At 41.6% G+C, this 27,579-nt stretch overlaps 1 protein-coding gene across 1 annotated transcript in view; it reads left to right on the top strand.

Moving 5' to 3' along the window:
* The first annotated feature begins 1,929 nt into the window (after window positions 1-1,929).
* The window catches only part of obsl1a (obscurin like cytoskeletal adaptor 1a), a 34,729-nt gene continuing 9,079 nt past the window's right edge, over window positions 1,930-27,579 (top strand). Inside the window, exons 1-19 of the mRNA XM_079840995.1 lie at window positions 1,930-2,314; window positions 4,243-5,427; window positions 6,428-6,697; window positions 7,003-7,263; window positions 7,428-7,733; window positions 8,675-8,941; window positions 9,617-9,892; window positions 20,841-21,116; window positions 21,300-21,572; window positions 21,885-22,160; window positions 22,558-22,833; window positions 22,953-23,228; window positions 23,329-23,604; window positions 24,145-24,414; window positions 24,546-24,812; window positions 24,896-25,165; window positions 26,408-26,674; window positions 27,014-27,280; window positions 27,412-27,524. Of these exons, the coding sequence (XP_079697121.1) occupies window positions 4,326-5,427; window positions 6,428-6,697; window positions 7,003-7,263; window positions 7,428-7,733; window positions 8,675-8,941; window positions 9,617-9,892; window positions 20,841-21,116; window positions 21,300-21,572; window positions 21,885-22,160; window positions 22,558-22,833; window positions 22,953-23,228; window positions 23,329-23,604; window positions 24,145-24,414; window positions 24,546-24,812; window positions 24,896-25,165; window positions 26,408-26,674; window positions 27,014-27,280; window positions 27,412-27,524 (5,589 nt within the window). The 5' untranslated portion in view covers window positions 1,930-2,314; window positions 4,243-4,325. The remainder of the gene's footprint in view (window positions 2,315-4,242; window positions 5,428-6,427; window positions 6,698-7,002; window positions 7,264-7,427; window positions 7,734-8,674; window positions 8,942-9,616; window positions 9,893-20,840; window positions 21,117-21,299; window positions 21,573-21,884; window positions 22,161-22,557; window positions 22,834-22,952; window positions 23,229-23,328; window positions 23,605-24,144; window positions 24,415-24,545; window positions 24,813-24,895; window positions 25,166-26,407; window positions 26,675-27,013; window positions 27,281-27,411; window positions 27,525-27,579) is intronic.

Here is a 27,579-nt window from a genome sequence, read left to right on the forward strand (position 1 = left end):
GGTCTCCATCCAACTTTTTAATGTACATTTGAAAAAGAAATCCTGACTGGAAAAAAATTCACATAAAATATTCTAATGTGAATAAAAACTTTTATTTGGATTGACTCGATATTTTGTAGAGATAACAGAGCTGATGGAAATGCTCTCTAATTAGAATGTTTTTTTTTTTGAGTGTGCCAAATTTGTACGAATGCACTTAATGAGCAAATGAGTTGGATGGAAACCTGTCTATTGACATCAATGCATATAGTATATCATAGAGCCTAATAATACTGGACAAAAAGGAAGTGATTAATGGGACTTTCCATATGAGAATGATAGATCTATTTTCTTTATTAGTGTGTAAACAGTTTAAACATACCTTTGGACAAATTCAAGAGTTCTTGAGGCCTCTTTAGGATACTGCAAGTTGATGTCGTTCCATGGACATCATCCACTTGTCCGCATAGTGTCTCTCCTGAAATGCATTACAATATGATAACTAAAAGAGCACTAGAAAACTGCACGACATAAACACACACAAGTGGCGATGTTGGCATGCAGAATTCCAGCACAGTGCTATTAAACAAAAAAGGGAAGAATATACCTTGCACAATTAAGCAAGGTGTACTGGGTAGGGTCTCACTCTGGATATCAGCAGCTGTGGCATTGGGCTAGGGAATAAAAATGTAAACATTACAAAAGGTAAATTACACAGCAAATTCCAATTACTATTATTTTAATATTCCATACAGTATGCCAGGCAGCCATATATAATTTGAGACAAAGAAAATGATCCACTCAACACAGAAGAAAAAAAAATGGCTAATATTTTTAATATACTTTATGTATGCTACACCATCTAAAACAGTTAAAGGATGTTAGCCAGTCAACTCCCTATAGCGGTTCAGAGTGTCTATGGAATATTAGAATAATTTTGAATAGATAGTCTGTGTGAAGACTATATTATCAACACAATGGTATTGCACAAACAATTTACAATTGCTATCGTCATTGTGGTGGTTTTCCATTAGTTACTAGTTCAGCTCACCTCAACTGTATTCACCATGTTTGCTTTTCCATTGTGAAAATCTCATGCCTTGTGGCTGTAAGGTAACTGTGACTGTACCCGTCGAAGTAACAAGGCGAGCCGATGAGATGACGTTCAGATCAACGGCTCTGGTTCTGATATAATTGACAACAAATCCGTGTCTGAAATAATCCAGCTAGGAGCCGATGTGCAGCTAATTTACTCCCGCGGCGGTGTTACAGCTGCTGCTGAGTTTGTCTACGTTAGTAACTTATGATTCCTTCGGTGTTGACCGTTCAGGGCCGCGGTGAAGTTCGCGTCTTACTCTATCAGTTAAGTTGGATAGAGTAAGACGCGAACTTCACCGCGGTCAGTTCAGGTTTCTACCGGGAGCGAGCGAGTCGAGGCGAGCTAATTTTAGTAACGGGACCTAACGCTAATGTCACGGAAATAGACCAAACGAAACAAACAGCACTCACTCAGATCACCGGTATTAATATATCCATAGACTTATAAAATAAATGTCATGTTACATACCTGAGATGTTCCTTCTTCCAAAAATGGTTGAATACTTCTGGTACCGTTGGCCGGCTGGCCGCGTAAATTTCGAAATTCAAACAGCAGCGATCCCACAATGCAATGCGGTTGCTGTAAAATAACGCTTCTACAGTGTAGTTACAATAATATTACAGGACTGACCAAAAATTTCCCGTCATGCATTTGCATTTACAGGAAAACCGTGAATACAATACGTTGTTGTAAAATTTATTGTAAAAATTACATCAATTGCTAACAGTGTAGTCTAAATTTAACCTTTGCAGCCCACTGCTCCCCTAATGATGATAGCTTAGCTATTTTAAGCATGATGTGGCAGCTGTGAAAGCATGTATTGGCTCTGAGCTGCCAACGACACAGGCTCCAGTACTGTGTGACACATACATTGTTTGGTGGAAGTGAAAAAGAGACAAGCTTAGTCATACTGAAAGGCACATATGAGAAGCACATGTATATGCACACACAGACTCATCAGGAGGCTCAAGAAACAAACCACACCAGAAGAAAGAATTGGAGATCAACCTGAGTGGATTAACATCATAAGAAGAAAGAAGCTCCTGAATTGTGGAATATTTTCCCTGACCTCCTGCAACTGCTATATTTTTTTTTTACAAACACAGGAGTCAAAGGTCATTTCTTAAAAGAAGAAAAGCTGATATCAGGGTCAATATCCTCTTAGTCTAAAGAAGAGGTCCTGAAAATTAGTGTTTTGGCTGGTCCTGAATGCTAATTTAATACTCCTGTTGACACGTGAGTTTATATTTGAGATGTTTACTTTTTTACAATGGTGTTTGTCTTCTTTAGCAATTAAAATTATGCAGTGTCATAAAAATAATGACAGTAAATAAAATCACTATGTTTCAAAAATGTATACGTTACTAAATATTTTAAGTATGGGACTGTTAATTTTTTTCCTTCATGATATTAGTTAAAAAATACATTTTTAACCTGTATCATCCTTGTAATAATATCCAATTAGACATATATGTATTACATCCCTAGACTAAAGTGAATAATCCCTAAATTTAACAAAAATAGAGAGAGAAAAAAGAACAAGACAATTGAAAATCATGTATACCAGGGCTCTACACTAACATTTATAATAACAAAATAATAACAAAATAAATTAATATTATACATATTTACAGATAAACATTTAAATTCAAGATATTTTAACTTTGGGCATGACTATGAACATTATGATAAACAAAAGGATGTGGTAACATTTATAATAACTTTCATTATTCATCATGACGAAACATCATGTAATGCTTAGCAGATTAGTAGGTAGGACATTTAAATAAGAATGTATATTAAACTTTCATGATTGTCACAACAATCTGAATGTATGTTAACTAATTATTAAACATTATATACAATTTTATACTGTATATTATAAGTTAATGTTCATGTATTATACACATAATTTACCTCACATTTTTATTTACAGCCTGTATGCTGTAATTTACAAATCCTACTGTAAGGGAAGTCTTTTGTCTTGTATATTAATCACATTAATATTATTTTGGTGTGTACTATTCATCTGACAAATAAAGAGCAATTTTATTAGGGCATGGTTCATATTACTTGACTGGATGCTCCTGGAAAACTGACCAAGCATGACCCAATTAATATTTGCATGACCCTATTAATATTTATCTTTAAGGTGTAGAATCAGTAATATTCTATGCTGCACTGGCTGATATGGCAGTCATCATGAATTTAGATTGACAAATTCTCAAGGCCCACTATCTGAATTGGTATTGAACAAAACATTGGCACAGGATATTATGGTGCAAGACATCAAAAAGAGTAAGATGGGATGGAACAAACAATAACATCTGTGCATGTGTAAATTGACCGACAATTAAAAACATAATTTGTGAATGCCCTTTAAACAGTAGAAAATATTATCTACTGATTTAGATAGAAACACTGAAAACAGTCATAGTGTAAAATGTAATTTACATGTAAATTTAGATGGATTAGGATGTTTGTATTCATGCTAACTGTGATGGTATTTTGTGTATCTCTGATAGAGAAAAGTGAGAAATTCTCATGCTATGAGTGTTTGTCAAAGTCATTTATCTGAACATGCTTTGTCTTGTGTTTCACATGGCCAACTCTCCAGTGTCTTTATTTGGACAGACTATTTTAAAAACTTCCTCCTGATATACAGCAACAGCTGTCTGGTCTTAAGTAAGGAATGGGGACTGGAGTTATCTTGACTGTTTTAAGAGAACTTCCTTTATGCAAGGAATGTTTAACTATCCCATATAAAGTGTAGAATGGACGACGTAGTATTGTACCCATACAAAAAAAGTAACTACAGTACTTTAACTTTAGTACAAGTACTAGTAGTACTGTAGTACAATTGTATGTATATTCTTTAGAGAGAAAAAAAGTATATATATAACAGAATATAGAGCATTAAAAAGCTGAATTATGTTGTTGTGAAAGTTACATGTCTTCACACTGTTTTTTATGGTTAACCAAAATGTTATGTATTTGTTTTATAATTTTTTACAACTTCAGGCCTGATTATAACCATCTGTCAAATTTAGTGATTTACTGAGCTGCAAGTTCCCAGATTTTATCCATAACTCAATGACAATAATTCTATAAATGTCAGATTGGAAAATAACGACCAGTGTCAAACTTTTTATTTGTTTTTCCAGAGCTGGGTATGTGCCACCGAAATTTGTGCCATTCCTAATTCCAATAATAACGCAGAATAAGTGATTACCAGGCAGTAAAAGATATGGATATCTTTGGAGGTGCTCCACGTGTGCTTGGTTACCCACGTCCAGTTCTGGTGAAATGTGGAGCAGATGCTGTGCTTAGATGTCAGATTGGTGGAGATCCCCAACCAGATGTAATCTGGGAGCGGAAAAATGAGCCTATTTTTCCTGAGGGCCGTTACTGTATTACCCAAGAAGACAAGCTGTACACCCTTTACATCACTGGGGTGACAATTGAAGATGCTGGACAGTATATTTGCAGAGCTAAGAACAATATTGGGGAAACCTATGCAGCTGCTACCCTTAAAGTGGAAGAAGAGCCTCAAGAGCTCCAGCAAACACAGCCACTCCCACCCCCACAACAAAATGAAGTTAAAGTGATTCCACCAGAACAAGAAATCAAAACGATGAAACAACAACAGGATGGGGTGTTACAGAGAGCAGACCCATTTCAAAACAACAAGCCTCGTTTTCTTATCAAACCTCTTTCTCTAAGAGTAGACAGGGGAGAAGATGCTGCCTTCTCCTGCAAGCTGTCAGGTGAGCCTTTGCCTCAGGTGGTTTGGGAGAAAGATGGTAAACAGTTAAATGAGATCTATGAGAGTGCCCACTACCATGTGGGCCAACAAGATGGTGGCTGGTTCCAGCTGAAGATTTTCAGAACAAGAGCCCCAGATGGAGGTGTCTACATGTGCAAAGCAGTCAACAAGCATGGAGAAGCGATGACTGGGGCAGTGCTTCTGGTAGAGCCCATTCCTGAACAAAGAGAGGGAAGCATGACAAATGGCTACACCAATGGCCATTACTCACCACAGCATTCGAGGGCCAAACACTCAAAAGAGCCTCACCTGAATGTATCGAAAGCTAAGAAGTTTATTGTCACAGAAGGCAAACATGCCAAATTCCGTTGCTATGTCACAGGAAAGCCAAGGCCAGAGATTGTATGGAAGAAAAATGGAGAGAATATTGTGCCGAGTCGGAGACATCTTATTTTTGAGGATAGAGAGGGTTATTACACCCTGAAAGTACTGTACTGTAAGCAGCAGGATACGGGACTCTACATATGTGCTGCTTCAAACGCACTGGGAAACACACTGAGTGCTGTGCAACTGTCAGTTAAAGGTAATTCAGTTTTAATAACGCTAATTTTGTTTTATTAATTGTATTTAACCAACAAAGCTAAAACATCTTTTATATGACAAATGGGAATTATTGTGAAACAAAGCATTGTAACAAAATACACCATAATTAAAACTTTCTGCTCTAAGGATCTTGCATCTAAAATATGCCCCTAAAATCTTTGAGTTGCTTGTTTTGGCAGCTACTGTCTTATCACCATTATCTCTTATGTGTTAATATTTTGCTGTAGACCCCCGAACACCAAAATTACAAAAGAAAACAGTCTGAAAACAGAAGCAGTGGTGTGAAGAGTAAGGCGTGTGGCATTCGTTTTTGATACGACCGATCCAGTTCGAATCCACCTTTTTCCGAACTCATTCTTCTCCCTTTTCCTATCGCATATCAGCTCGGAGAGACTTTTATTTTAAATAAAACATGAATAAAATACATAAAAAGTGAAAATAAAGTGTCAAACAGGTATTTAATAGTGCGTATAAAGTGTTTTAAACTGGTATTAAAATTTTCTCTCTTTATTTATTTTGTGTTTATATTCTTATTCATGTGATTTATCACAATAATATAACAGTGTTTGTCTGACTTTTGTGAGTAGCTATATTTAGTTATAAAGTCATGCACTGAGCAATGTATCCGATAACACTGTCCAATGGTCAAAGGTGTGATGAAAGGTGAGAAAAGCCCCAGGGCTCAGTGAATTCCTGAGTGACAGCATCACTGCAATCTTATCAACAATGCAATGGGGCATAGCTTACATTTTGCAGGGTGCAATTAAGCCAGCAGGATTATGTACTTTCTTTGTGGCATGACCACAACTTTTTTTAAGCACTGTTCTTGGCCTGCCATATCCCAACTGAGATAATGTGGAGTTTGAAAGTGTTGTAGGCTACTATGAACAATTTATGTTGTTTCACAGTGCAATCTGATTGTGTGTAGCATCTGCAGTGTGACATGTTTTGATCACTGGGTAAATCTCTCACATTTATAGGGCCTCCAGTCAGGTTTAAGCGAGCTCTACAAGATGCAGAGGTCAAGGAGAGGGATATTGCTGTTCTGGAATGTGAGGTTCCAGAAGAGTCCATCTCCACAGCATGGTACCTGGAGGATCAGAGGCTGCAGCAAGGAAATAAGTATAACATGGAACAGAAGGGCACACGGAGAAGACTAACCATACAAAATGTTGGGGCAGATGATGATGGAGTTTATCTGTGTGAGATGCCTGATGGTGGAAAGAGTATTGCAGAATTGGCAGTTAAAGGTACAGTATGTAAAGATTAAAACTCATTAGGGCTTTCATAGTGAAAATGTTAACGCATTCAGTTAATCAAGTTTAACACCAGCAAAACAACCAAAATCATTCAAAATAATTAACAATAAAAACCGATAACAATGTTTAGTGTTGTCCAGCAGCAATCAATTTCTTTTAAAATAAAATGAAAAATTATAATAAAAAAATAATGTTACTTATGTCTCATGAACATGAGAGTTCTCATTGTAGTTTGATGTAAAGAGCATATGAAATAGAAAGATCTAGCTAATTTCATTGACTTGTTTTTCTGGTAGGTACAATTGTAAAGAAACTTCCACGGAGGTTAGAGGTGATGGAAGGAGAGAATGCAGCATTCTTTGTGGAGGTGGAACAAGATGAGATGGAGATCTGCTGGTTTAAAGATGGACTGCAGTTGAGAGAAACACATCAAACCATTATCAAGTCTTTTGGCAAAACCCACATCCTGGTCTTTGTCAATACATCATATCAAGACTCTGGCACAATCACCTTTATGGCAGGCAGATCAACAACAAGTTCCAAACTCAGAGTCAAAAGTGAGAAAACACACACTTGGCTTTGTGATACAAAAGAAGTTGCACAATTCAAAAACTTTACATTATTGTATAATAACAAACTATCTATTTTTACTAGATATTTTTGAAAATATTTTACAGTGTGGGCTTAATATTTCAAATTTGACATTTTTCTTTTCATTCAGCTGCTCGACACTGCCCACCCATCTGCCCTGTGAGTGTCCAAATGAACACTGACAGTTTAAATGGTGCCGTCCTTTCCTGGTCACCTTCATCCAACTTGCAAAACTCCACTAAGTCAGTGTATGTGCTAGAACGACAGGAAGCGGGCTCTCAGGAATGGCAGCGATGCCTGACAACAGAGACATGCACTTCTGCTGAAGTCCTGGGTGACAGTGTGCCATGTGAGGGTGATTACCGTTTCCGTATATGCTGTGTTAATAAATATGGCAGAAGTGGACATGTGGAGTTCCCCAAAGTAGTACATCTGGGTAAGAATGAAAATTACACAAACTTTCTGTAATACCAAGCTGTCAAGAATTATTTGCATTACAAACACACGACTAAAGGTAGTGATGGATATTTGGTACTACTCACCAAAAAGACCCTTCTGGAAACACCCAACTGATGCAGGAATAAAACAAGAAATGCAGGAATAAAATTTGGATTATTCCACTCCCCTAAAACTCACATAAATACATAAACAAAAGTAAATGGTAAATGGTTAGTAAATGGAATTAGAGCATAATCAGTTGACATGCATCAACTACACAGAGTAACTCTTTAAAACGATGAAAGTAATGTTACTCCTAACACATTCACTGTAAAGGATGTGATTTTAAACATACTTCATATACATGTATTTATTTAGCAGACACTTTTGTGAGGAACATCACAAACAATTGGTCATAAGTGTCTTTGTTTATGGTTTTGGATTTCTTAAGTGCTTGCAAAAGATATGTGTCTGATTTCTGTGATGGTCTCAGAAGGGCAGCAGTGTCGTAATAAAAACATGAAGACATATCTCATAAATAATTTTAATTATTAATGTTGTTTTTAGGATATGGTATATATGTTAATATGGATTAAAGGATAACACTTTAGTATGGGTAGTACATATGAACTATTAACACTATTAACTACGACTTTTGCCTTAATAAACTCCTAATTTACTGCTTATTAATAGTTAGTAAGGTAATTTTTGTAGCGTTTAAGTTTAGGAATGGGGTAGGTTAAGGGATGTAGAATAAGGTCATGCAGAATAAGGCATTGATATGTGCTTTATAAGTACTAATAAACAGCCATTATACTAGTAATATGCAAGCTAATAAGCAACTAGTTAATAGTGAGAATTGGACCCTAAAATAAAGTGTTACAGATTAAAGTGTTAAGATAACATGAGATAACATCTCATATATTTTATTGTCTGCAGTCCCTGGTCCAAAGATCAAAACCCCCCTGAAGAACGCTGTGGTGACTGAGGGGGAGGATGCTGTGTTCTCCATTGAGCTCTCTGCTAAGTTGATCGGCACATGGTTCCTAAATAGCCAGCAGCTGCAGGACAGTGAACGGTTCTCCATGACTCAGTCAAAGAACCAACACATACTACGAATTCACAATGTGCCAAATGTGTATGATGGAGCTGAAATCACCTTTATTGCCACTGGCGTACGAGATTCAGCAGCTCTACAAATTAAAGGTCAGTACTAACATGGGAGATCGTGATTTTTTTTTTTAGGTTTCAGCCATCATAAATTACTAAATATTAATATTCAAATGTTGACAGACATCATACCCATCATGAAGTTCTTCCAGTTTGTTACAAGTTGTGATGACAGTTGTGATGTTTTCTTCATATAGTAACAAGTAAAAACGGTTTATCAGAAAAGAAAAAAAACTAATTGCTGGGTTCTGTTCAAGTGGATTGGATAGAGGCAGATGCGAATGCAAGGTTGCAGTCGATTATAATAAAAGGGTGGGATTCAAGGATTCATGACTAGAGAAGTCTGCCATACATCTACAGAGGGAAATAATAAACTGCATGGAAAATCGAGTTATTACATATTGATTAAAAATGAACAAATGAATGAATGAATCAATCAATCAATCAATCAATCAATCAATCAATCAATCAATCAATCAATCAATCAATCAAGAATCCTTCAAGCCGACTTAAGTTTATATAAGAAACTGAGCATTTGTTTATATAAAACTTATATGTAGTATATATATCTGAGCATTAAACAAACTTATATAATGCTCAGATAGAGGCACTCATATTTCTAGCAAATACTTAAATGCATTCTTTTTTAAGATTTATGACATTGACAGTCTCACCTTCTCACAGAAAAATACTTAATGTTGTATTTTGCAGTATCTGAGGTGAAATTCGTACCATTGTCAGAGATGGACACCAAGAAGAGCATTGAGGTTGGAAATCCCATTGTGCTGTACTGTGAGGTGTCCCACCCTACAGCCACTGTCCAATGGTTCAAAGATGGACAGGCGCTACATATAGAGGAGGGTCTGAATATCCAATCAGATGGCAACATGAGGAGGATTGTCATTCAATCAGCAGAGTACTCTCATTCTGGAGTGTACACCTGCCAATCAAACAATGACATGCTAACATTTAATGTGAATGTTGAAGGTAAAAACATAACTTTACGCAAACACAATATACAGTGGCAGTAGTCACGTTCCAAGAACCAGGTTTCCCGCGGGGTCTTAAAAAGTCTTAAAATGTCTAAAATTAAATTTTTTAAATTTAAGGCCTTAAAATGTCTTAAAAACGGCCAGATTTTCACCCAAGGTCTTAAATTTAATTTAGTTAGGTCTTAAAAAAAAGTGTTATCCTCGTTCATTTCCAGAAATGCTGGCTGCAGAAAGTTATTAACGTTACACTGTAGCAAAAAAGTATCGAATCGCGAAAGCGGAGCTCTAGAGTCTTTGCTGCGCCGCCCTCAGAGCGTTCGTTCGGTGTGTTGTAGTTCTTTCTGGGGGTGTTTGTACACGTACTCGGTAAAACTACAAATCCCGTGATAAATGCAATTACCTGCCCGCAAAATATTTATTTAGTATTTATCCTAAATACTCTATTTTTAATTTTTTTATATTTTAAAATGTTATTGTAATAGTAGTATTTCTAATTTTGTTAAATATTTGTATTTATTGAATATAATCATTATTATTAGTCTTGTTAATATATAAACATTAATATATAAAATGTTATATGCATACACTTTTCATTTGTAAAAAAAAAAAAAAAAAAATAGCATTTTAACCAGAATAATCGCAATTAGATATCTTCCCCAAATCGTGCATCCCTAGTTTATCCTATCTCCCTAGTGCATCCCCTGTTCAATCTCTATTAGGCTATTAATATGCTGTTTTGTAATCTATTCTATTTGAGGGCAAGTTTGTTTTAGCCTATTTTCACTTTGGGCCTAAGGTTTTGGGCATTTGGCACGTTGTTGGCTGTGGAGGGTTACTAAAGTCATTGCTTTATTGCTTTTTTTTATTATTTCTTTGATTTAAATAATTTTGGTAATGCGTCGAATAGGTCTTAAATTTCAATCTTTATGGTCTTAAAATGTCTTAAAAAGGTCTTAAATTTGACTTTCTGAAACCTGCAAGAACCCTGAAGAACAGTAATTTAGGACATTGTAAATTGTCTGCTGGACCATTGTAACGTTAGACATTACAAGAAGGAATTCACTTAGACAGAATTGTACCCACTTTATTATCATTTTGCTGATAATGGAATTATGCAAACCAGACAAATCCTCAAAATCAGTGCTAAATGCAATCTGGCTTAAGGCACTTGAATATACTGTGCATCTGGATATATCTGGTTATATAGTGCTCTTCCCCATAATTTGATCATCATTTGAATAATTGAATATATACACAAACATCCCTTTTAAATTTTGTGTGTGAAAAATTAACAGCAATGGTTTCTAAAAACTTCCTGATTAATCCTGATTGACTTTTCATTATTCAATGTTTGTCTTTTCTCCTTCCAACGTCTCGTAGACTCAGACCTTTATCAAATAACAATTTAACACAGAGGCTTGACAACTGAACTTTACTGAAATATTCTCCTCACACCTGCCAGTTTTTTCCCCTTTATAGCCCTTTCTGGAACTATGGAATCAATTAGCTGGTCAACCATCCTAACCTGACAATTATTAAGTCATTATTAATAGGCATATACATGACCATGTGTCATTTAAATGTGACACTTCTGATGTCAAGGTGTGTTCATGCCAGGTCATAATTACTGTAAATTACGAGATTATGACTTGTAAAAAACGTGTAAACTTGGTTTCACATTCTCGTCCTTGTAATTACAACTTGTATACTGGGGAGAGCAAATCCTTCCATCATGGGTCAATTTGACGGATATTAATGGAGTGGGGATACTATACCCTCCCCCCCGCCCACTGCCCACCGCCCACCGAATCAGACCTTGGAAGACGATTTTGAGGAAGATGAAGATAATGCAATCCTTCCCCCTAATCTCTCTTCCAGAGGAGAGCTGCTGCTAAACTCTCTATTGACTGGCCATCACAACAGGAAGGCCAGGGCACAGAGAGGGATTTATATGATGGGAAGAGATTAATTTGCAGATTAGTTTAGTAATTGATAGTGTTACCATAGAAACGCATAATTCCCAGTCTGAGGATGTGAACCGCTCAGAGTAGAATGTCATGTGTTATGATCTTGAAATGTTCTGCTGAATAATGCTACCTATCAGACTGTGCTACCAACACTATATTTGCATTGTTTTAAGCGTAGGTTTAGGGTAGAGATAGGTATGGACGCCTCATCCTCTCCTTGGGTCATTTTGACGTGAAACTCATTTTCTTTCTTCATTCTTAGTGGTCCTAGACCTTAGGACTTTTGTCACACTCAAACTTGGAAAACATACAAACATTTTTTTACTGGATTCGAGGAGTTTATGTGGTTGTAATAACACCTCAGAAAATAGTTCAAAATGTTGACGTGGAAGATGTTATCACAATTTATTCGTCCCAAAGACTGGCTTACGTTAGTTGATCTAAAGGATGCTAATTTTCACATAGGCATCTACCTGGCACACAGCAAATTCATCATGTTTGCCTATCGGGACACAGCCTACGAATTTCTGGCAGTTCCCTTCAGGCTGTCATTAGCTCCAATGGTGTTCAGAAAGTGCATGGAAGCAGCGCTCACTTCACTGAGAATAATAGGTCAAAGAGCGTCAGCATATTTGAACGATCTACTGCTGTGCGCTCCATCACGGCAGCAGGCAGAAAGGTGGTTACAACGGATGCGTCATTCGCAGGTTGGGGTGCAGTGTACGAGGACAGGATAGCAAAAGGGAAAGCATCTCACTACAGAATGCTCATATAAACTTCCTAGAATTGTTAACAGTGTGTCTGGCATTGAAACATTTTGTGCAGTTCCTAAGGTAGCAACAGATTTTGATCATGATCAGATAAGACAACGGTGGTGACATACATAAATTGCCAGGGAGACACACTTTCTCCTCAAATGCACTACTGTATGCATTTCCTTCACTGAGTCTGTTCTGCACTAAAACAGTAAAGGGAATGCGGTCACTCAGTTATACTAATTGCCCCGAATTTGCCAGTGAATTTGTGGCTGACAGAGATAATTCAACGGCCCTGTGCGACCAGCCCTGGCCTCTCCCATTGCGCAGGGACCTCCTCTCTCAAGCGCGCAGAGACAAAGTGGCTCTTTAGGCCTGGCCCATGAGTGGTTAAACTTGAGTGTTACTAGTTTTCCTGTGAGGGTGATTGAGACGATTCAGAACGTGCTCTGCATATGATCGGAAATGGAATGTGTTTGAGCGATGATGTGCACACAGACACATCGTCCTTTTTCGCTGTTTTGTTGTGGATGTGTTACTGTATGTTTTCTGCAGGAACTTCTGTATAAGGGCAGAGCCTTTTCAAATGTTAAGGTTTATCTTAGGTCAACACCCACTTGTATGCAGGTTTATGAGAGGTGCACGGCATTTGCAAAGGATTTCAAAGCCACTGATTCCACTGTGGGATCTGTCTGTGGTCCTTAATGCTCTCTGCCCCCTTTAGAGCCTATAGATAGTATTGATTTAAAGCTCCTTTCGCTAAAGACTGCTTTATTATTGGCTTTTTCGGCTGCAAAGTGGGTTTGTGAACTTCATGCTTTGTCGGTTCATAACTCCTGGATTCGGTTCGCTATGGATTACTCAAATCTAATCCAGCGTTTGTGCCTATAGTAAGCAGGTCAGCTTTCGTCTGTAAACTGGTGGATTTACTGGCTTTCTATCCATAGCCTTTTTCCTCATCAGATGATGAGCGGCTTCATTGCTTGTGTTCTGTCGGTACGTTGCGTCATGTGGACAGGATGAAAGCACTAAGGAAGAGTAATCAGTTAATTGTTTCATAGGCTGATTGTCATAAGGGTAAACCTATTTCATATCAGCACCTGTCCCGCTGGGTAGTGGAAGCTATTATATTAGCAGGGGTCTCTTTCCTCCGAAAGGGCTTAGGGCTCATTCGACATTCATACCCATGAGGTATGGCTACCTCATGGGCACTATTTAAGGCCGTCTCACATATTTGTCCGATTTTATAGGCTGGGTGTCACAAAGCCATCACTGGCTCATTCCGTCCTAAGTGTGTAAAAAACAAACAAACAAAAAAACACTTGTTCGTGAGGTGTTTTTTGCTTTTTGTTCACATATATTCCTGTTCTATTCAGAGAATAGTTACGGGTATTGTATTTATGTTACATTCATCACTGAGTTTGTTGACGACATGCCTGCTTCGGACAACATATCTGCAATACAAGAGTCGTCTATATCCCATTGTGTGATACCGAGTGAATGTTTGAAAGAGAACGTCTCGGTTACGTATGGTAACCCTCGTTCCCTGAAGGAGGGAACGGAGACGTACGTCGGTAATAACCGACGAATTGGGATCACTTCAGAGAGCCCCTATCAGCTTCGAGAACTTAAGAACAGGCCAATGAACAATTGGCGTGCGAGATTTGCATCTCGCGCTCCGCCCCGCGCCGCGGGTATAAACGGGAAGCGAGAGCACCGCACTGACGTTTTTCACTGAGGAGCCGAACCAGTGACTCGGCCAAGCAGTGATGGAAGGAACTGTGGCGACGGGACGTACGTCTCCGTTCCCTCCTTCAGGGAACGAGGGTTACCATACGTAACCGAGACGTTCCCTTTCAGTCGGTCACTACGACGTACGTCGGTAATAACCGACGAATTGGTATCCCTATGGAAAACGCCACAGTTACTACCACTTCCAGCGCCCAGCGAGAGCCCCTCAGACCCCGTTCTGAAGCGGGCGGGAAGATTCACGCTAGAAGAGTCATACTGCTGTTCCGCAAGACCCATTCAGCAGACTTGATTGGATAACGCTGGGAAAGCGTGCCCGAAGGACGCTGCGGGAGCCACATCATGCCCGGAGGGAGTTACCATGTGGAGAACACGTATGGGCTGGCCGTGGGCAGCACAACATACGGAGTCCCAGGGGAGGCCCCGGCCTAATGCAGGCGGGGGACGACACCGTACTGAGACGGCAGAGAACTCTGCCAAGGGAAAGACACGAGCTCGCCGTAGGGAGCTGTACCGTGGAAATACACGTATGGGACCGCCGTAGGGGTCACAACATACGGAACCCAGCCTGACACAAGTTCCACCAATGCATACGAGTGCCAGACCTGGCGTCGGACGCTCCGCAACATCCGACTGCCGAGGGGTGCGGAGGACTCAACAGGGTTCGCCTATCCTGGGGAACTCGACTGGAGAAAATAAGCGCACGTATCCGTTCCAGGGGAAGGGAATGGCGCAGCAAGCCGACACTAGAACGGGCACTTCAGTGAAGCTGACTATGGGAAGCGAGCACACGAGAAGCCACCGGCTCTACACGCAGGCTATAAAACCTAGCGAACGTGTTGGGTGTCGCCCAGCCCGCAGCTCTACAAATGTCTGTCAGCGAGGCGCCACGAGCCAGCGCCCAGGAAGAAGCTACACCCCAGGTGGAGTGAGCTCTAACCCCGAGCGGGCAGGGCACGTCTTGGGATTCATACGCCAAGACGATGGCATCCACTATCCAGTGGGCCATCCTCTGCTTGGAGACAGCCTTTCCCTTCTGCTGTCCTCCGTAACAGACGAAGAGCTGCTCTAAGGTCCTGAAGCTTTGCGTTCTGTCCACGTAAGTCCGGAGAGCACGGACGGGACAGAGCAAAGCTAGGGCTGGGTCTGCCTCCTCCGAAGGCAGCGCTTGCAGGCTCACCACTTGGTCCCGGAAGGGAGTAGTGGGAACCTTGGGCACATATCCAGGCCAGGGTCTCAGGGTCACCTGAGAATCACCCGGCCCGAATTCCAGGCACGATTCGTCGACCGAAAATGCCTGCAGGTCCCCTACCCTCTTAACTGAGGCCAATGCAATCAGGAGTATTGTCTTTAGAGACAAGATCTTAAGCTCTACTGACTGTAAAGGCTCGAAGGGCGCCCTCTGCAGTGCGGTCAGCACCAGAGACAAGTCCCAAGAGGGTATAGAAGAAGGGCGAGGAGGATTTAGTCTCCTCGCTCCCCTTAGGAACCTGACGATCAGATCATGCTTGCCTAAGGACTCACCATCAATGAGGTCATGGCTTGCGGCGATGGCGGCAACATATACCTTGAGGGTGGAGGGAGACAGCCTTCGCTCCAACCCGTCTTGAAGAAAAGATAGCACAGATCCGATCGAACACTTCCGGGGGTCTTCTCGGCGAGAAGAGCACCAGTCGACGAACAGGTTCCACTTCAACGCATAAAGCCGTCTCGTAGAGGGGGCTCTGGCGGAAGCGATGGTGTCGACTACCGCTTGCGGTAGGTCACCTAGAACCTCCGCGTCCCGTCCAGGGACCAGACATGGAGTTTCCAGAGGTCTGGACGCGGGTGCCATAGGGTGCCCCGTCTCTGAGACAGAAGGTCCTACCTCAGAGGAATGGGCCAAGGAGGTGCTGTCGCGAGGAGCACTAGTTCCGGGAACCACGTCCTGTTGGGCCAGTACAGAGCTACCAAGAGGAGATGCTCCTCGTCCTCCCTGACCTTGCACAGTGTCTGTGCAAGAAGGCTCACTGGGGGAAACGCATATTTGCGCAGAGCCCGGGGCCAGCTGTGTGCCAGTGCATCCGTGCCGAGGGTCCCCTCGGACAGGGAATAAAACAACTGGCAGTGGGTCGTGTCGTGGGCGGCAAACAGATCGATCTGTGCGGCCCCAAAGCGACTCCAAATCAGCTGGACCACCTGGGGGTGGAGTCGCCACTCTCCGGGAAGCACTGGCAACCGTGACAGCTCGTCGGCCGCACGATTGAGCAGGCCCGGAATGTGGATAGCACGAAGGGACCTCAGATGCTTCTGACTCCACAGGAGGAGATGGCGGGCGAGTTGGGACAAACGGCGGGAGCGTAGACCACCTTGTTTGTTGATGTACGCAACGGCCGTCGTGCTGTCCGTCCGGACCAGAACGTGCTTGTCTTTGAGCGACCCTTTGAGGCGGCTGAGAGCAAGACGAACTGCCAGCAACTCTAGGCAATTGATATGCCATTGCAGTTGGGGCCCCGTCCACAGACCCGATACTGCAAGCCCGTTGTACGTGGCCCCCCAACCCGTGGGTGAGGCATCCGTGGAGACAACATGATGCCTGGACACTTGTTCTAGAGGCACTCCTGCCCGTAGAAATGAAGGGTCCGACCACGGGGTGAGGGTTTGGCGGCATCTCGGCGTCACTTGGACACGGAGGGACCCGCTGTGCCACGCCCATCTCGGGACTCGGTCGTGTAGCCAGTGCTGAAGCGGTCTCATATGGAGCAGCCCTAGCGGCGTTACTGCGGCTGCTGCTGCCATATGCCCCAGGAGCCTCTGAAAATGTTTCAGTGGAACCGCTGTACTGCGTTTGAGCGTACTCAAGCAGCTCAGCACCGACTGGACGCACTCCTCTTTGAGGCGCGCAGTCATGGCGACCGAGTCGATCTCCATCCCGAGAAAAGAGATCCTCTGTACGGGACAGAGTTTGCTCTTCTCCCAGTTGACCCGAAGACCCAACTGGCTGAGGTGCCGGAGTACCATGTCCCTGTGTTCGCACAACTGCTCCCGTGACTGGGCAAGAATCAGCCAGTCGTCGAGATAGTTGAGGATGCGAACACCACGCTCTCTCATGGGAGCAATGGCCGCCTCCGCGACTTTCGTGAAGACACGGGGCGACAGGGACAGCCCGAAGGGCAGGACTTTGTACTGGTATGCCCGTCCGTCGAAAGCAAAGCGTAGAAACGGTCTGTGTCGAGGGAGAATCGAGACATGAAAGTACACGTCCTTCAGGTCGATCGCTGCAAACCAATCCTGGGGACGGATGCATCTGAAGATGCGTTTCTGGGTTAACATTCGGAACGGTATCCTGTGGAGGGAGCGGTTCAGGTAACGCAGGTCCAGGATCGGTCGTAACCCGCCACCTTTCTTGGGTACAATGAAGTACGGGCTGTAGAACCCAGACTTCATATCGGCTGGAGGGACCGGCTTTATCGCGTCCTTCGCCAGTAGGACAGCGATCTCCGCCCGAAGCACGGGGGCATCCACCCACGCAATAGACGTGAAGTGAACGCCCCCGAACTTGGGCGGACGCCGGGCGAACTGAATCGCAAACCGAGTCTGATGGTACAGATGACCCAGCGAGACGGGCTGGGGAGCGCTAGCCAGGCCCCCAGAGACCGAACAAGCGGGGTCATCGGTACCACAGACGTACCCGCAGCAGGGCAGCGAGGCGGAATGCAGGGACCCCAGGACGACATGGGAGTGGTCCGTGTAGGGGTCTGGGTCTGACACACGACCTGCATCCGCTGAGGGGGTGCGCGAGTGTGGGAAGGCCGCTTGAGTGCGTTCCCACAGCCGGCACCCCCTGCTGGCGATTTGGAGAGGCACCAGAGGCTGACAAGGCATGGGAGCGTTGTACACCGCCCAGCGCGCTCTCCAAATGAAGGAGGGGCTGAGCGTGGCAAGGCTTTGTGGCGTTGCACACGGTCTGCCTCACCTCCTTCCTCAGCGGGGAACAAGAGCGGCGAGGCATAGCGTCGCGCACTGTCGTCCACACACCGCTGAGAAGAGGGGAATGAGAGTGGCGAGGCTTGTAGCGTCACACACTGCCATTCTCGCCCTCTTGTGGGGAGGGGAATGAGGGCGGCGAGGCTTGTAGCGTCACACGCTGCCATTCCTGAACTCCTGAGACCCAGAGATATTGGAACTGTTCTTCTCTTTTTTTTTTTTTTTTTTTAGATATATATTTGGGTACCACTGGCTGTTTTTAACCCCAGTGGCGGAACAGAATTACTAATGGTTTTTACCCGGCCCTCCTCCGGGGGAAGAACAGTCCCGAACCAAATCCGGGTCAATGGTGTTTCTGGACATCGTCTAGCCAAGGGCCAGCGCTGTGCGCAGCTCAACCTCGGCTGAGAACTACCCTCATGCCCTAAGCAGGGCGGAGGTGGCCTGCCAGTGGCACTGCCACCCCACCGATGAGGGTAGTGAGAGAGAGGAAAACTTTATACAGATTATGGCCCTATTGGTGTTCCATATTTTGCCACCAATAGTTCCATAATGCAAAAGCCTTCCAAAGCACATCCGGGAAAGGCAAGAGGCAGGCAAGGCGAATTATGCGTTGCACTATGCCTCAGCCACCCGGGAAAGCATGGCTGTCGAGCATGAATCGGATTCAGCACGAGCGCCCACTATTATAGTGGGAATCTCAGCATCATCTTCATTTTCAACACATAACAGCCCTCTCTCCGATGCAGCGATTGACATCTGTCCTCTGCTAGAGCCCCAAACGAAACGCTAGGTCCTTTTTTTTTTTTTTTTTTTTATTATTTATTTATTTATTTTTTAGGACCAGCAATCCCATCTGTAAGCTACCGGCAGACATGTGAGACAGTGGGCGTGGCCGTGAGACGGCACACGGCGCGCTGAACACTCAAACCCTTATGAAAAAGGCAAGATGAACAGCGCGCCGACGTGGCCATGCTCTCATTAGAGAGCATAGACCACCCACAAACACTGTCTCAACATGCGTAGCCGCCGAGTGACGCGCGCTGAGCTGCCGTGGCAACCCGCGCTGTCACTCGGCAGCTAGACGGCACACGGCGCGCTGAACACTCAAACCCTCACGCGGAAGGCGAGATGACCAGCGCGTCGACGTGGTCCCGTTCCCCTGAGAGAACACGGATCACCCACGAACACAGTCTCAACATGTTTATGCGAGAGGGATCGTGGCCGTCAGGACAGGAAACAACCGCATCCAGAAACGCACGAGTGGAATGACGTCTTGAAAAAGACGCAGTGTCACACCCGTGTTGCTCTTTTTGTGAGGAACGCTCTTTTAAGAGAGTGCTGAAGCACCCAGGGAAACCGCGGCAACACACAGGGGATAGTGCAGCCTGTGTTTGCACTCAAAGAATGGAACGCCCACCGATACCAACAGATTGCTGTGATAACAGCAGTTTGTTCCTTCTAGCAGCTTGAGTTCGCGGTCCCGCTGGAAAGCGCCGTCACACCAGCACACGATCCTCTTCTCTGTTCTGATGAATTCTCTTTCGCTGAAAAGACAGGAAAGCAGTCTCTGCAACTTCAAACGCCGGTTCGGCTCCGAAGTGAATGACGTCAGTGCGGTGCTCTCGCTTCCCGTTTATACCCGCGGCGCGGGGCGGAGCGCGAGATGCAAATCTCGCACGCCAATTGTTCATTGGCCTGTTCTTAAGTTCTCGAAGCTGATAGGGGCTCTCTGAAGTGATCCCAATTCGTCGGTTATTACCGACGTACGTCGTAGTGACCGACTGAAAGGGAACTTTAGGTTACTCACGTAACCCCAGTTCTCTGATAACATGAGTGAGGTATCTCACCACACTTCCCTCCTTGCAGTGGCACGGAGAAGAGATATGCTGAGATTGAAGTGGGTACCACTTACAGCGATAAATATGAGGGAGGTTATGATTGGTCTGCTAGCTGACAGATGTGGTGTAATTGATGTTTCCAGGATCGGTCACGCCCAAGGCGTTTCCCATAGTGAGATAGGCTACCTCACTCATGTTATCAGAGAACTGGGGTTCAGCTAGGAAATAATAAATATAAAAGCACTGACATTCATTTACTGAATTGGTGTACAGGAACTGTAAATAAATTACTGAACAAATTACTGCAAATAAAAAAAATTCAATAAAGAATTAAAAATGAATTAAATCATGGCCATGATAAGCATACTCAACAAACAAATAAGAAATACATTAAAGTTTGATTGATATGGACATATAAGTAAAAATATAGAAAACTTAACAACAAATATTGTGTAAATAAAAAGGTTAGAAATCATATTTGTTTCATATACTGTTTGTTAGGCATGGGCCATGGGGGGCCTCCCCATAATCCTTTTTGCCTAAGGCCTGTCTAGAACCGGCCCTGCGTGTACGCAGCATTACACTGAATATTATGTGCTAGGTATTATGTGTATTGTATTTTATTGTTAATTTAAATAATTAAAATGCTCTTCTTTTTCCATCAGCCCCCCCTGTGTCATTTAAAGAGATTACGCAGGATGAGAGGCAGAAAAGCGCTATGGAACTGGACCCTGTGGTCCTGACGTGTGAACTTTCCCGACCAGATGCACCTGCCTGCTGGTTTAAAGATGGAGTTGCAATTCTTCAGTCAGAAAACATCACTATCCAGTCTGAAGGCACCATGAAAAGACTTATAATCCGTTCAGCAGAGCTGGTAGATGCTGGGATATATATTTGCCAAGCAGGCGATCAATCCATGTCGTTTTCTGTCAACATTAAAGGTAAAGTTAAAAGAGTGGGGCTCTTTAACTATTAGTTTTGCATTAAAATCAGATTGTATATAAGGTATTTATATGGGTTATCAATATGTTAATATGTCATCATCTTACAATATAAGGTGAATCATAGTACACTAAATGACACAAAATAAACTGATCTAATGATGATGACTGACTTGCATCTAGAACCTCTTGTTACAATTGTGGACCCAAAAGATGACATCCATATGGACCGTTATGTCTCTGATGAGATAGTCCTGAACTGTGAGCTCTCTCGATCTAATGGAGATGCTCACTGGTTTAAAGATGGCCTAAAACTCCAGGAAAGTGAGAATATCCTAATCAGTGCTGAAGGCCCATACAGAAGGGCCACCATTCTCTGCGCTTCCAAGCGGGATGCTGGAGAGTATGTATGTGACACTGGAGGTGACTCGATTTTCTTTCAGCTCATTATTACGGGTAAGTATTAAAGCATAGATTTCAACTTTTTAAGATTTTTTCCCTCATCTTTCTTTCTGTGTTATGCTTAATTTCTAGTTTAATTATTAATTTAATTATGAATAATTATTTAGGAATTATCAATTAAGTCATTAGAATGGCTGTTTATTCAATATAGGAATCAATATAGTAATTAATTCAGTTATTAAAACAAATATTTGTTATATTTTTTATTATTGCCATATTCCTCATTGTAGAAAAAAAAAAAATCTGAAGCATGTATGTATTCATGTTTTGTCAACTATTGCACACTGTTACCTCTCTTAAACCCAGAGGCTCCAGTCCGCATTGTGTCTCCCAGTGAGTCAGAGGTAGAGGTGTGTATACAAGGCTCTGAGAGGCTGGTCCTGAGCTGTGAGATCTCAAAAGCAGACGCAGAAGTCTGCTGGTTTTGTGATGGAATGGAGGTGGAAGAGAATGAGAACTTGAAACTGGAGGATGATGGGATTTACCACAGGCTGGTGATTCCCTGTGCTACACTGGATGATTCTGCAGAATACGTGTGCGAGACTGCAGATGACTCTGTCACATTTTGGGTGAAAATAGAAGGTAATTTTGTGTCTTTTACCCCACATTTGAAATTGATCTGAAAACACAGAAAATTAAGAAAATTCAATTCAGTAGTACTGAAGTAGACAGTAAAGGCAGTAAAATATATTCAGTGATGTTGTATTATATCTAGACGTGACATTATTTACAGACACTTTTATATTTTATTCATTTGGTTTTATAACTAACCGCCTTAATAGTTCAGATTTAGATTTTTTTTTTCAATTAATTGATTTGTGATATATTTTTATAACTTTGTATATATATATATCAGGGACATTGGTAGGATCTTTTTGACCAATTAGTCTCACACAGAACTTATTATAAAGATATTGAAATTCCAAACAAAGATTATTGCTTTTTGTAAAGTTTTGTTGATGAGCCTTTTTTTCCACAGAGCCCCCTGTTAAACTTTCTTGCTCCAAGGACACAGGCAGCATTACAGAGAGTATTGCTGGTGATCCTGTAGTCCTAGAGCTTGAGGTTTCTCGTGATAATGCAGAGGTGTGCTGGATGAAAGATGGAGAGAAGGTGGAAGAGAACAGCAACATCACAATTACTGAGAATGGCCTCATTCGCAAGCTAACTATCCATTTTCCAGTTCTGAAGGATTCTGGGATATACACCTGCAATGCCATTGATGACACAATGGATTTTAAAGTCAAAATTACTGGTATGATAATAAATCACTATACTTCCATCTTAGTTACAGGTCTTTAAAAAAAAAAAAAAGTTATTACTTAATATATACTGTATGTTTTTTTTATTTATTTTTATCTTTTTCTCACCTAGAGGCACCAGTAAAAATCCAAAATAAAGATCAGATCAAGATTGAGCACAAGGTTGTGTTATATGATGACGTTGTATTGGAGTGTGAGCTGTCTACAGCCAATGGTGTAGTCAATTGGTATAAAAATGGCAGCCCTATTGAGGAGAATGAACGCTTCTGTTTTGAGGAGGAAGGGACCTTCAGATCCCTGGTCATTCTCTGTGCGGAGTTGCAGGACTCTGGAGAATATATCATTGATGCTAAAAATGATACAATTTCATTTCATGTTACAGTACAAGGTAAAAAGTGTTTTTCAGTTGTGTTGATGAACCGGTGCATGAGCCCTAAAACAAACAAAAGGTATGATGACAGTCTTTTGATTAATTCTCTCTCCTCCAGAACCATCAGTGAAGATCATTGGCAATTCTGGGGAACCTGATTATCAGGAGATGGTGACAGGAGATGACCTCATCTTAGCTTGTGAGGTTTCTCGAGCCAACGCACCAGTTCAGTGGCTATTCAACAACAAACAACTGGTTCCCGATGAGCGCACGGATATTGAAAGCCATGGAACACTCCGGAAACTGACCTTATCCAACATCCTCCTTTCTGACTCTGGGAAATACATGTGTGATGCTGTTGATGACAAAATGATAACTGTTGTTAAAGTTCAAGGTACTGTATTCATTTACCCTTTTTAATACAATCATTGTGTTTAAGTACAAGGAGCTAATGAAATATTTCATATGATTTATGAATACATTGTTTTAACCTGCGTGTTTTGTTCTATCTATTAATTTATTTAATGTGTTACATTTATAATGATTCTTACACATGCTTTTTTTTTAATTTTTTTTTTTACATTAATTACAATGACAAATTATGATCATTAAAATGTTGTGTGGTCTGACTCCCTAAATTTTGTTTAATAAAAAATACTTTCTACCTTGAAAAGTAAAAGATAAAGAGAAACAGGCTATTGCTTTTTGCTTGGTGGTTACACTACATGACGTTTTAATAAAACATTAAATTAAACATTTTTAAAATGGTATAGAAGTATTTCAAAACCATATAAACCCAACATGAATACATTTCTTAACATGTGTGTTTTAAACTAGATTTTTCTTTATCGTGGACACTCTTTGTGTCACTTTCCCATTTACATGCAAAACATAATAAGACTTAACGTGCCTTACGTGTTGTATTTTTATCCAGAGCCTCCCGTTGAGTTCCTCAACAAAGAAGAGGTGAACTTGGTCACTGGTTATGAAGCAGAGGCTGTCACTCTTACTGCCATGGTTTCCAGATCCAATGCCCCAGTGCGGTGGCTTAAAGACTGGACTCCTGTCAGTGGAGAACGTTTCCACATAGCCAGCCTGGGCCTGACCCGCACTTTCACCATTGATCCATTAAAGAAGCTTGACAGAGGAGAATACACATGTGATGCAAACACGGATGAGATGCACTTCAGTCTCCTGGTCAAAGGTTGGTAGCTGGAATCAGGCTTTTACTTGTGACATGAACAGGTACTCAGCTTTAAAAAGAAAGTCCTAGTAGCATTGCAACTCATACAAAGTATAATAATAACCATGTGCGCATTGATGTGTGCATTACAGATATGCGTATTAAATTTGTGAAGCCACTGGTTGATACAGTGGCCCATAAAGATGGTATGATCACACTATGCTGTGAGCTATGCAAAGCCAAAGCAGATGTCCAGTGGAAGAAAGATGGAGTGGAGATCATTCCCAGCCGTCGCTTCTCTATTCGTGCCAATGAGACGGAGAGGAGTCTCACAATCCATCGTATCACCAAAGAAGATGCCGGAGAGTATGCTTGTGAGTCCAAAGATGACTGCACCACCGCCAGAGTAAGGGTGGAATGTAAGTGTGAAACAAGGTACTTGTTGGAAGATACAAAACAACAAACTTAGTCATCTTACTTAGTCAATAACCTTCATCTGCAGTGCCTCGTGTGGTGGAATTCCTCACAGAGCTTCACAATACCACAGTCATGGAGGGTGAGGATGCTACTTTTAAGTGTGTGGTCTCCCCTGATGATGTTCAGCTGGTCTGGCTCATGGATGGAGAGCCCATCAAACCCAGTGATCGCTTCCATATCGAACAGAACAGTCTCTGCCATTCTCTGATCATCCGGAAGGTCCAGCTGCTGGATTCCTCCCGGATCACTGCAGAGGCTGAGGGCATAATTTCTAAAGCCAGTCTCAAGGTCCAGGGTAAGTAAATAAAGCTAAACATTCATTCTTTTTGATGGTTTGTTTGTCTAAAAAGAAGGTTTTGTCATCATCTAATCACCCACAAATCGAAAACAAGTCATGGAACACTAAAGGATATATTTTGCAGAATGTACAATGCTCTAAATAAGGGAAATAGTCGTAAATAGAGAAACAATCAGTCCACTAGAGCCAATGACAGTGTATACAAAGAGAAAAATAGTATTTTTTAATCTGTTACTTTTTGAGTTTTGTTTATTTTGAGACTCCAATTTTAAAAAAAGTTGTACGATCTGTACGATCTTCGCATCACGTCTTAAGTTTGCTTATGATCTGCAATTTCTCTCTCGGAACCACGCTTGTTAATTTTTTTCTGATTTGTTAATAAACTAGCGCATCGTGTATCATTTCACTAATCTGGCAAATTATATCAGCTTCAGCATCATCACTACAACACACCCCTTACGGCATTGGTCCTGCCTTTTGATCACTCAGTGCGTATTCCGAGACTGATCCCAGCTATGTTACTAGGTCCCCATCCCAGGATCAATCCCGGGACATGTTTGCTTTCACACAGAAGGCACTCTAGCAATTTTCTGGCAATTTTCTGTGATCAATGCTCTGTGAAAGGGGCTTGAGGGAGACTGAGCTTTTGCAATTGTGGCCTCAAGTTTGTGGAAAAGTCTCCCATTACACTTTAGTTCTGCTTCTTCTCTGTCTAATTTTAAATACATGAAAGCTTGTTTCCACAATGGAATAAAAAAAATGATTCTGACTTTTTATCTCACAATTCTGATTTTATTTTCTCGCAATTGCGAGCCTACATCTTGCAATTCTTACTTTTTCAAAGAATTGCGTAATATAAAGTCGCAATTGCAAGTTATACATTTAGAATTGTGAGATATAGATATAAAATATAAAAGTCAGTCTTTTTTTCCTCAGAATTGGACTTTATAACTCACAATTGCACAATTGCATTGAAACAATGTTTGTTGTATTTAAATGTGCTTTAAAAATCAATTGAATTGAAGATTCAAAAAAAAAAATTTGTTTATGATAGCAAAATAACGTTAAAATTTTTGGATGAAGTTTAATATAAATATTTATCAGTGTTTTAATATAAAATTATAAGTGTTTGTGATTATTTCTCAAGATTGTTTGAAAGTGTAATTTCAATGGAAATTCCCCTCTAATATCCAGGGACACATTTTTTGTAACTTGGCAATCTTTTACATTTACATACAGAGGCACAGGTATTGTTTACAAAGAGAATGGAGGCAGTGATGGCTGAGGAGTTTGGAGAGGCTACATTAGAGACTGAAGTGAGTCTGGAGTCTGGAGAGGTGCAGTGGATGAGACAGGGGGTGGTGATCCAGCAAGGACCCAGACATCAACTCACCCAGAATGGCTGTAAACGTATCTTGACCATCAGTAACCTCAATCTGTCTGATCGAGGAACCTACCGCTGTGAGACCCTCCATGACCGTGCGCAGGTCAAGCTTAATGTGGAGCGTAAGTGCCCAAGAGCATACATAACCTTGTGTCACAAGTGGTGTAAGAAACTCTGAGCACGTCTTTTGATTGTGTAAAAGAAATGATCAAAGCCAGGATGAATTACTTAAGGGGGCATTTGGAGTTTTAGCTTAACTAAATATAATTCTGCTGAAATAGTATACAATCCATTGGTAATATTAAATAAAATGATGCATGTAAGAATTTGGCAGGCATTTGAATAGAAGCATCAGCTAATTCTGGTCCTTGGCCTAACAGTTCTGAAATTATCTGTTCATGATGTAACATTTTTATAGATTTTTTAGTTCAATTCAAAACAAGCTCTGTAACTATTTACAGCGAGGAAGATTGTCATACGCAAGGGGCTGATGGACATTGAGACATATGAGAGAGAGACAGCGTCCTTCGAGGTGGAACTTTCTCATGCTGATGTGGAGGGTGTATGGCAAAAAGATGGTCTACGTGTCAAACCCAATAACAACTGGCGTGTTAGTTCCAATGGACGAGTACATGGCCTCACTCTCTCCAACCTCACATTAGAGGACACGGGTAGCATTGTCTTCTCTGCAGAAGGTCTGAGAACTACTGCCAGACTGGTAGTCAAAGGTGGGTATTTAAAAGAGAAACATTTATGCTTGGGATTCAACAAAAACAAACAGTATTTTTTCAAAGTTGAGTGTCTTAATATTTGTCACATAATTGCCAAAATTAACAAACATTGTACATCAAATTCTTAGAAACACCAGTAATAATCATTAAGAAGCTGTCCGATGTCAGAGTTGAGGAGGAATCTTCAGTCGTTTTGGAATTTGAGCTGTCTAGACCAAATGTGGATGTCAGATGGCAGAAGGTACTGCTAAAAAAATGCACTGTACCTTCCTAAATGTGTTTAACTTTTTCTCATT

This window comes from Gobio gobio (assembly GCF_949357685.1).
Source record: "Gobio gobio genome assembly, chromosome: 17".
Classification (NCBI taxonomy): domain Eukaryota; kingdom Metazoa; phylum Chordata; class Actinopteri; order Cypriniformes; family Gobionidae; genus Gobio; species Gobio gobio.